At 38.6% G+C, this 10,907-nt stretch overlaps 1 protein-coding gene across 1 annotated transcript in view; it reads right to left on the bottom strand.

The window, feature by feature from the left end:
* LOC307045269 (uncharacterized protein) overlaps nucleotides 1-10,907 on the bottom strand; it is a gene marked incomplete at its 5' end in the record, with an annotated part of 78,264 nt that overhangs the window by 61,139 nt on the left and 6,218 nt on the right. Inside the window, 8 exons of the mRNA XM_079690809.1 lie at nucleotides 2,403-2,630; nucleotides 3,584-3,940; nucleotides 4,076-4,273; nucleotides 4,393-4,746; nucleotides 5,762-5,841; nucleotides 9,808-9,983; nucleotides 10,392-10,452; nucleotides 10,552-10,633. Coding sequence (XP_079546935.1) covers nucleotides 2,403-2,630; nucleotides 3,584-3,940; nucleotides 4,076-4,273; nucleotides 4,393-4,746; nucleotides 5,762-5,841; nucleotides 9,808-9,983; nucleotides 10,392-10,452; nucleotides 10,552-10,633 — 1,536 coding nt within the window. The remainder of the gene's footprint in view (nucleotides 1-2,402; nucleotides 2,631-3,583; nucleotides 3,941-4,075; nucleotides 4,274-4,392; nucleotides 4,747-5,761; nucleotides 5,842-9,807; nucleotides 9,984-10,391; nucleotides 10,453-10,551; nucleotides 10,634-10,907) is intronic.

Here is a 10,907-nt window from a genome sequence, read left to right as displayed (position 1 = left end):
AATGGAGTCATGGAATTTAAGGATTTAGAGATAGCCTTGTAAAGTTAATAACAGTAAATATTAGTTAAATATAAAACTATTGAACAGTCGTTTCTCAATGATGTCATCATTAGCAACTCTATAAAATCTGATTAGAAGATACTGCCAGTTCACTTTTCATTACCCACTTGTTCCCTGGATCCCATGTAATGTAAAGCAAGCTGAGCTGAAGAAAGTAGTGATGATAAGTAACATCTTCTCTTGAAACAACTAGACAGATATAAGCTTGTTATCTTGAGATAAACTGTCTTACTCACATTTCACATCAATAAAGGTGTTTGCAGATGTGCTCCTCCCCAGCGAGTTCTCAGCTATACAGAAATACTGTCCAGAGTCAGAGGACTGGATGGAGCTGAAGACAAGCTGTCGTCCTTCATTGAAATAAGTAAAGTCTGCATATCCATCCTCCTTGTACCAGGTGTATTTAGCTGCTGGGTTAGCATCACTGCTACAGGTCAGAGTCACTGAACTGCCCTCCTCTATCTCAGGAGAGGGTCTCACTGACACAAAGGGGAGCTTTGGAGCATCTGGAGGAGAAGTGTGAACAGTAAATATTTAGAATGTGTTTCTCACTGCATTAGCTCAAAGGGTATCTACATTATTGAACGCTGAATGAAGCTGCATTTCGAGTCATTACAGAGCATTGAATGAGGAACTCATTCCAAAAGAACCCTAACTTGAAGGACAGTTGTTGAGTATTTACTAATCACAGTTTGTAGAGTACACTGAAAACACTAAAACATTGACTTTCATTAAATGTATTATGTCAATAAAATAAAAAAATGTTGCATTAGGTGAGTTGAAAGCAATAATATTAAGTTGAACCTAATATTTTTCATTTAAAATGTATATTATTGCTTTCAACCAACCTAATACAATTATGTGTAATTTGTTGACATAATACATTTAATTAAAGTCAACGTTTCAGTTTCTTCACTGTAGCTAGGGAATATATTTGAGAGAAACAACCGTTAGATATTATGTAAATGAATTAATATGAACTTTAAATAATTGTTCATGGGTATTTCTGAATTGTTATTGGTCATTATAAAGTAATGATTTGTCATTGGTTAAATGCTGTTTAGTGTATCACTTAATCAAGTCACAACGATGAATTGAGTCATGGAATTTAAGGATTTAGAGATAGCCTTGTTAAGTTAATAACATTAAATATGAGTTAAATATAACAATATTTAACAGTTATTTCTCAATGATGTCATCATTAGCAACTCTATAAAATGTGATTAGAAGATACTGCCAGTTCACTTTTCATTACCCACTTGTTCCCTGGATCCCATGTCATGTAAAGCAAGCTGAGCTGAAGAAAGTAGTGATGATAAGTAACATCTTCTCTAGAAACAACTAGACAGATATAAGCTTGTTATCTTTAGATAAACTGTCTTACTCACATTTCACGTCAATAAAGGTGTTTGCAGATGTGCTCCTCCCCAGCTTGTTCTCAGCTCTACAGAAATACTGTCCAGACTCAGAGGACTGGATGGAGCTGAAGACAAGCTGTCGTCCTTCATTGAAATAAGTAAAGTCTGCATATCCATCCTCCTTGTACCAGGTGTAGTTAGCTGCTGGGTTAGCATCACTGCTACAGGTCAGAGTCACTGAACTGCCCTCCTCTATCTCAGCAGAGGGTCTCACTGACACAGAGGGGGGCTTTGGAGAGTCTGGAAAAAGGATATGGAAATAAAAAGTATTTCAAATATTAAAACATGTTATCACACATGATTGACTTTCATTTTTTTGTTATTATTAATATAATGTGATATAGATCCTTGTGTTGGATTCCTGGAAACTGGCAGCCAATAACAAATCTTTATTTATCTTTTCTACATCAATGACCCCACACATTCTTCTCCTTTTATTACAAGGCTTAGTTGAAAACTCGATTCTGATTGGTGAATTTGGACATTTCAGAGGCTGCTAATACTCGCTAACAGAACGCTGCTAAGGATAACATGACTGTTGTTAAGGAGGATCAAGGGACTATGTGCAGTCATATCAATCCGCAGAAAGAAGTCCGGTCGATTTAACGTCAGCCGTGGACAGCAAACATTTAGTACTTTTTTAATCTTCATATTTATATTGGTTGAGAGCACTGGGCAGTTTAAAAGACACTGTGAACAGTGACTTGGACATATTTTGTAAACACTTAACATGTTTGGCTTATTGCAAGCTAATGTTCTTGTAGGACACTTGCTGTTTGTATCTTTATGGTTGTCTGCACTTATTGTTAGTCGCTTGTATGAAATGAAATGTATGTAATGAACTTCAGAAGACCTCTGTGACTCCAGTATGTCTGCATTTGTCAGTGTATTGTAATGTCAGTGTGTATTTATGAGTAAACTCACACACTGCAGGAGAGGGGAAGTCTTCATGTCCTTCCAAAGCACAAGAGATGTTGTCTCTGGGATGAAACAAGGCTTTATAAGAAGATATCATCGTTGCTTTGATTTTCTCTCCGTTGTTGAACCAGACGTAGTTCAGAGAACCAGCTGGACTGCAGCTGCTGTGACACTTCAGCTCAGCCTCAGTAGAATAGTTGTAGAGCTTTGCTCTGATCACCTGCACCTGGAGAGCTGGACGTTAGAACAAAAAACAATAGTAAAGCAAAAGGTATTTTTGTATAGATGTGCATACACATTCACACCACTGTGTATTGCTATTTGGAAATAAAGAGCCACATTAACTCTTCATCCAATAGTCATTACACAAACATCTACTTTTCCAGTATTTGTAGGTGTTCTGTGTATTTGATTGATTGTATTGAAGTTCTAACAAAGAAATTGAAACGTTGTTTTTCAACTTCTTCCCGTAAAAGATTGGTCTCTGGATTATTCCTGTCCCAGCTGGACTACGGTGATGCAATCTATTTGCCTTTCCCACTGGTTTGGCCAAACTTGACCCACTCTACCATGCTGCACTGCGATATATATATCAAATGCACCCTATAGGACTCATCCTTGCACTCTGTATAGCCTAACTGGATATTCCTCACTTATATGCGTAGGATTCAGCATTGGTTTGTATAAAGCCATCTTAGGTAAGCTTCCACTGCACATATGAGCCAGATTTGCTCCAGTTTGTGAATCTTACAACCTCAGATCCAGGGCCTGGATACGGGTCCAGGTTCCTGCTGTGCGGACTGAGGCTGGAAAAAAGAGTATTTTTTTATGTTGGTCCTTGTTCTTGGAATGACCTTCAATCACGCCTCAAACTGAGGGCACTTGTCCCTATAGCAAGTTTTAAATTGAAGTTGTCTGAGGTCCTTACCACCAGCTGCTCTTGCAGTAATAAGTAGTTCACCTTTCTTAATGTCCTAATGTGCTCAATGTAGGGACTGCTTTTCTTCTTTTGTTTACTTAGTTGTGTTCTCTGTATTTTATATGTCTGTGTTATGTGTAAGAACGTGTGACGTTGCTGCCTTCTTGGCCAGGTCAGCATTGTAAATGACATTGTATCTTAATGCTTTTATCTGGTTAAATAAATAAAAATCTAAATAAAATGTACATCAGTGTGTGTTGATCAGTACCTGTGACAGTCAGAGTGGTTCCAGGTAAATCACTCCTCCATTCAAAGCTTGGTGTTTTGAATGTGAAGAGATACTGAGCTGAATCTGAGTCTCTCAGGTCAGAGATCCTCAGAGTGGAGGGTCCTCTCTCTGTCTCAAGGATCTGAACACGAGCTGCATACTGGGAGTCTTCACTAAGGTCCTCAGGTTGAGAGGGATTCTGTCCCTGATGACTACGCTCAGGACTGAACCAGAACTTAGATTTAACATCGTCTTTAAAGCTGCTGTACGTGCAGGAAATGTCCACTGAGGATCCTTTGGGGGCACAGATGCTTCTCTCAGTGTAAGCCACTCTGTTGCAGGTTTGACCTCTGAAACCTGAACAAATAAAAACATATTTTTTTTCTATTCTTCAGCAATAATTTGAACAGGAGTAGAAAATGACTTGTTGAGTTCAATATAAAATGCCACTAGATGTTTATGTGTTGATAGAAGTCTTTGGAGTAAACTCACACACTGGAGGAGAGGGAAAGTCCTCATGTCCCTTCAAAGCACAGGAATAACTGTCTGCATTGTTCGGGTTGTCTATATAATAAGATGTTTCTCCCTGGATTCTTTGTCCGTTCTTGTACCAGATGTAGGAAGGAAGATAAGATCGATGACCACTGTTTTCACAAAACAGCCAGTCTGCATCTGATGTGACCTCGAGATCTGGATTTATGAAGGAACAGGAATTGTATTTAAGACAAAAACTGTCAAAACACATGTATATTATTATTATTATATTCAAGACATTAATAAATAATTAACATATAATTGAAAATTGTTACTTGAGACGGACAAAGTGACTCCAGGTGAACCACCATATCTTCCTCCTGCTTGGTTTGTTATGAATCTGAACTTGTACTCAGCTGAGTCTCTCTCTCTCAGGTTTCTGATTCTCAGACTGCAGACGTTGTTTTCACAGAGATTCTCTACACGACCTGCATACTCTGAGTCTGTGGTCAGATCTACAGGTTCACCATCTTTCTGTTTAAACCAGAATGTTTTCTCTACTTTGTTAACACTGCCTCTCCATGGAGATGGGTATGTGTAGCTGCATCTCATCTCCACTGTTGATCCTTTCACTGCACAGATCTCAGTAGAAGAGTAAGTCACTCCCCAGTCATCCTTACCCTGAACCACTGAAACACAGAGCACATCAGAAACTAGAATCAAAGTTAATCTATAAATTGTTGAGAAATTGCCTGATCAGCACTTTCAACAAAGAATGTAAACATACATATTTTACAGACTTTACTGGGATAGAGCAGAAAAACACATGTGAATTCCTTCTTAGGCACTTTGAAACCAATGATACTCTTTGACTTTGTTTCTTAATCAAACCAGGTAGAACAGAAGTCTACGCAAAAAGGGTATGTTCAGTTTGACTCAAGATTGGAAAATGCCTTCATATAAATGAACAGTGAATGATTAGCGATCACATTAATTAGAATAGTGTGAGATTCTCTGAACAGTTTCCTCTCTGTTCGCTCTGTGGTCAGGTTGCTGCTGAGGTAAGTGTGAACAATAACAATGAATGCAGAACACTGAGGTGTGAGCAGCTTCTGTCTGATATACAGATAAGAAAAAGAAGAAGACTGCTTTTAACTCAGAGCGTGGGAATATAACTCTGAGGTCAGAGAGGAGAGAAGGAACTAAAAGGGTTTGGTGCAGAGGTATGGCGACATGAGAGAGGTTGTGCCAGTATGAAATGACTAGTGAGAAAATATCCCTCTAAAACACTAACATTTTTATGAAAATGAAAAACATTTTTTTAAACAGGGTCATCTTAAAAACACAACATAGCAAAATGTTATAACATGGAGAGGAGGGAACAGTTATGAATGAACAATATGCTCAGTTTGAAGCGTGTGAGAGTAATAAGCACACACTTACTTTTGTGAGCAAATGACGTTGACCAATACAGGAAAGATATTTTTACAAATATCCATTACATGTAAAAAACTACTAAAACTTGGTAACATCTAAGTGTTTCAACAAAGCTAAACAAAAAACACATTTTGAATATTTCTGGAAAGTTTGCATTTCATCCAACCCTGATCCACTTATTCCCACATGTGACCTGGTTTTACAAGTCCCACATTTCCCAGGATCCCCTCTGTTCATGTGATGAATGTGAGTGTAGATGTACAGTACCTGACACAGAGAGCAGGAAGACAACTAATCCACTCGCTGCTGCAGTTAGACTCATAGCTGCTCCTCTCATCTCTGTGAGACTATAAAACATGTCAGATTAAATAATGTTCACAGGAGGTATACAGAATCATTACATCAATAAACGGTTTCTACTCACAGTGAAGGAGGAACCATGTGTTCAAAGATGCCTTTCCTCTGTAGCAATGAGCAGAAGACGGATATCAGGCTGTTAAGAGACTAGATTGACTTCCTCTTTAAACGATTAATATGCATGATGAGCCAAACCCCAGTAACACCCACTGCACAGTAAAGTTTGGTTGTTTAACAAACAATACACTTTTCTTAGACTAAATAAACTCTGGTTAAAGACCCGTTTAGCTACCTACACTGACTCCTGAAAAAAGCATTAGAAAGGATTTAAAATGATAAGGGTGAAACAGTTGATCTCTCTGAGCACTGAGGACGTCACACAGTCTGCAGGTGTAGTGAAGGAACAGGAATGCATTAACCTGTGAACCCACGAGGCAGTTTAACTGAACAGGATGAAGAGAACCAAATTAATTATGAGAGAGAATGGAAAATGCCATTTAATTTCTCTTGGTTTGTTTCTTCTCTGTTCTCTCTGCGGTCAGGTTGCTTCTGTTTCAGAGAAATGCAGAACTCTGAGACGTGAGAAACTCACATGCCTGTTAGTGTGAACCCAACAGGAACACACACATCACACACATAATCAATTGGACATGTAGGTTTTGGACACACAGTGTTTAATGATATGAAAAACACATTTTCAATGACTTTGGATGTTTAGATAGATCAGTTGAGTTAACTGTAAACATATGTCCAATGTTTACATTTATTAAAACACTTTAACATTTGAAAAACAACCTCACAGCATACAGCAAACTTTATTATGAGTTATTTGCATGTTCAGGAGGTAAGAGAGGACATCAGTACTTTAGTAGTTTGGGTGAACTGACCCTTTAAAGCAGACAGTGGAGGGAGCTCTCTGAGTGATGAAGCCTGAATGTGTCTCACTTAAGATCCCCCAGTAGAGGACAGTGAAACATCAGAAACTGAACCAGGACCCGGAAACAATGTAAAGTTTAATATTTAACACTGATTGTTTTGGCACATTTAAATGTACTTGTTCGTCGTTATCTCAATGTAGCAGGATAAACTGTTCAGCCCTATCAACACGGGGCAACCTTTCTAAAGAGGGTCAGTGTCGCTCTTGCTCACTCTTGCTCTTTGGCACGAAGGCCACTTCCGGGTTCCGTTTACGTGCTTTCTCCGCTGGCACCGGTTTGTGGTGGCTGCCGTTTGTTGTATGCTTAGCATGACAAGTAGCATACATACTAAATGTTTATTGCTGGTTGTAGACCCTTGCAGGGATCCTGCAGCCCATGTCTGCTGCCTCTGCTGAACGAAGCTCTCCTGCTGTGTGTCTTAACTTGGCCTGATCGGTAGGTACGCTTTTTGCTTGTCTCATCCTTCCTGAATAATATGAATGTAGTATTAGTATCTTAACATCACCTGCGCTGGGAGCCTAATACATAAAGACGGCTGTTTTGCCTCAACGTCTGTGCTTCACCGATACACTGCTGCCTGGCGGGTGTTGCTCTTGGCCTGCATCGTCTGTATCTCCTCTTTGTGTCAGTGTGCATTACACTACATGACCACATTTTAAACATTGTTATAGTGGACTGTTCGATTAATTTCTGTTTATGATTAGTTATTTCATTGACCCTGTTGAGTTAAGCTTGTTTTGTTTATTTAGTTCAATATTAAGTAGATTGTTGGGTTAATTTCCGTTTCTTTCTGTTGTCTCTTTGTATTTTCTCCAAATTAATTTAATTGCATCTTGTTTGGTCACTAATATATGCCTGTGTATTTTTGCTCTATGCTTGTATGGAATGTTTTGTAAAGTGTCAAAGTGTTTAGAAAAGCTAAATATAATGTGGATAACAAAATATGTGGATGTACATTACCTGGCATAGAGAGAGGGACGACAACAAATCCACTCGCTGTTAAACTCATAGCTGCTCCTCTCGTCTCCGTGTGGCTTCAGTGACATTAAATAAAGAAGAAGATTGATGTACACAAGTAAAACCTTCTATCCATTAAAAGAAAGGGAGTTATCACAAACCTTAACGCCCCCCTGGGGGCTTGAAGGTAGAAAGCTGACAGAAAGCAGGGGGTTTAAAACACCACTTCCTTCCTCTTCACATTATTGCTTTACATGGTTCGTTGTTCTGCAGAGAGAGACCAGTTTGTGGTAAACAGAACACCTCTCCTCACTGACAAGAGAACACACATCCTAATGTCTTCCTTTATTATAAAAGCAGCCAAACTTCAAGATCTAAAACCATGTTCTGTGAATAAATCTCAACAATGCAAATTACACAAACGACTAATGCAAATTAACATCACTTGATATTATTATGAAACTGCCTGGACAGTTTCATAATGTGTACAGAAAGTCACATCTGAACATTTGTTCATTGAGGTTTAGCTTGGGTTTTACATTTTATAATATTAATTCAAGCCAAACTCAAACCAAACTACAACAAGCAGCACGAGCTGAGGGTTAGCTATCAGTGTTTCTGTCTGTGAAGAGCAGGACTGTGGCTGTGCTGTGGTCACACACTCACTCACTCACTCACTCACACACTCACTCACACACTTACTTCTTTCACTCACACACTTCACTAGCTCACACACTCACTCACACACTTCACTCACACACTTACTTCTCTCACTCATACACTTCTCTCTCTCAGTGTGACAGTCTCCCTTCACTGTGTTCTTTATACCTTCTGATGTATCCTCACAAACTCTGCTCTTTCATCATCACTGCAGCTTGTTTTGTTTAATATTGTTTCCAGTGTTTTTATGTCAAGCGAACACGTGCAATTATTCTATTTTGAAACGACAGATTAGTGACACTCATGCTATCATTAGCATTAGTGTGGACAAGAGTTATGGCAATTTCAACCTTTATTGATTAACTCAAACCAGACCAGAACAGAAGGAGAGAAAGGTAAACACATGAAGTACAGAGCAAAAGACTAGGGTCAGAATAACAGGTGTAACAACAAAGCAAAATAGACAAATGCAACAAGTTGTGATGGTTATGAACTTAAAGAGTAACAAAGAAATGAACTATTTTAATTGGTGATAATGGAACTTTTATATTTACATAAAAAGATGTCAGAATAAGAATGTGTGAACATTAAGGCCGTACACACACCAAAGATAAATGTACTGTACAGGCTCTTGGTAATGGTTTTCCATCAGTGAAATACGGCTCTTTACTGACACCTAGTGGCAGCACAATGAAACTGCAACTACATCAGCAAAAGCATGTTCCTCTCCAATATCCCAACGTGCTTTAAAAAACATTTATTTTGGAATGGATAAAAAATAACACAAACAAGTAGTTGTTGATTTCCGTGTAGACAAGAAGAACATTGTAAAGAAAAATATTATATAAAGAAAGTAGATAAATTTACTTACAAAACAATGGAAATGGTTTGTTATCAGTAAATTATAACTCTTTAGTAAAATCTACATTTTCCAACAAAAACAGCCAGCAGTCAGGAATCAGATCTCTTGTTGCAGCATCTCTACATTTTGTAATTTCTTTTGGCAAAAATCACGTTACAAAATAAATATATACAATTTATTACATTAAGCTGTGAAATACTTAACAACATCTTTACATTTGAGCCATTCAGATGAATAAAAACTAGGCTGAAAACTCATCGCCTCTTTCTTGGAGAGGTTCGACCTGAGAAATGTATTTAAAAATCCATATCAACCTGTGTAGATAGAATGTGATTGTAAAAAAACTGAAGTATCCTTCAAAGTCAACGCCTGCTGTGTTCATCTGGATTAGTTGACCGTGCTGTACAATGCAGCTGGATCCTCTCCAGAGTCCTGACCTCTGGTCCTGAGAGATCAATGATGTATTTCTGAGTGGTAATAATAATGCAAAAGGAATTAAACGATGTATGAATAATGTTCCTGTGTGAGGAGCTGCTCACCTCAGGGCAGCACTGCTGAACTTGACGGCAGCGTACTCCTGGACTTCCTGTTGCTCCGTGTGTCTGAGGGGCTGAGCTGCTCTCATGTTGGAGTAAAGAGGGTCTTCCCGGTTGTTGGAGAAGTGAACGCTGGCATACTGAAGGTCCTCCTGCTGCTCCGGCTGATCAGGTACACACTGCAGAGAGGAAAACAAATGAATCCACGCATGTTTACATGAATAGGTTTTCATTTACAGAGGAATGGACCCAGGACAGAAAAGGCCAAAGCAACAGCAGCTGTGGTAATGATGGGAACATATCCCTGCTTCATCAACTTGATGCTTTATGACAGAAAAGATTAAAGGATAAAAGATAGGAAAACTTCTGGATGAACTTGAAATGTACTCACGTCTAAGAGGAGAATCAAAGAGATTGAGATAGAAATTAACTTTTTATAGAAGGATGTAAAAAGAGCAGCAAGAGGTCCTTCTATGTCAGATCAGTTTTCTATAAGAACTTAAAGACCATGAAATACTCCTCATTATAAATTGAGAGTAATATGTTTTATTTTGTACTAGATTAATTACATAAGCATCTATTCTCACCTCTTCCCTGTTGTCCGCTCTCTCTTCAGGCTCAGACGAGTCTCTAGAAGCCCTCTTTCTTCTGGTTAGGAGAGTTTATGAAGAAACAAATGTTTGCCATCAGACAAACAGACTTTTAATGATTTAACAAACAATGATTAAGATGATCAGATCTGCTCACCTGATCCACAGGAAGACAGAGAGAGAAATGACAGCCAGGAGAACAACAGGGATTGATACAAAAGAGAGTAGCTTCTGTGATCCTGAGAAACAGAGATCAACAGAGAACAGACAGTTAATACAGCTGTGTTTCTCTAATATGGATACATGGACCCCTAGGGGCACTTTGGAGTATTACAGGGGGTGTAAGACTTGGCTGCAAAGTCCTCCAACTCATACGACCAAATAGGTCGATTGTTCAAGCGCTTAATACGACCTTTAATCACGTTTTAAAATGTTCGACCTCTAGTGCTCCCGTTGAATGTAAACGCTCCGGAGGGTCGTATATTCACAAATAACCCTCTCTGTAAAATCCTA

This window comes from Notothenia rossii (genome assembly GCF_949606895.1).
Source record: "Notothenia rossii genome assembly, chromosome: 1".
In the NCBI taxonomy this organism is placed as follows: domain Eukaryota; kingdom Metazoa; phylum Chordata; class Actinopteri; order Perciformes; family Nototheniidae; genus Notothenia; species Notothenia rossii.
Note: the sequence above shows the minus strand (reverse complement) of the source record. Positions and strands in the feature narration are given on the sequence as shown.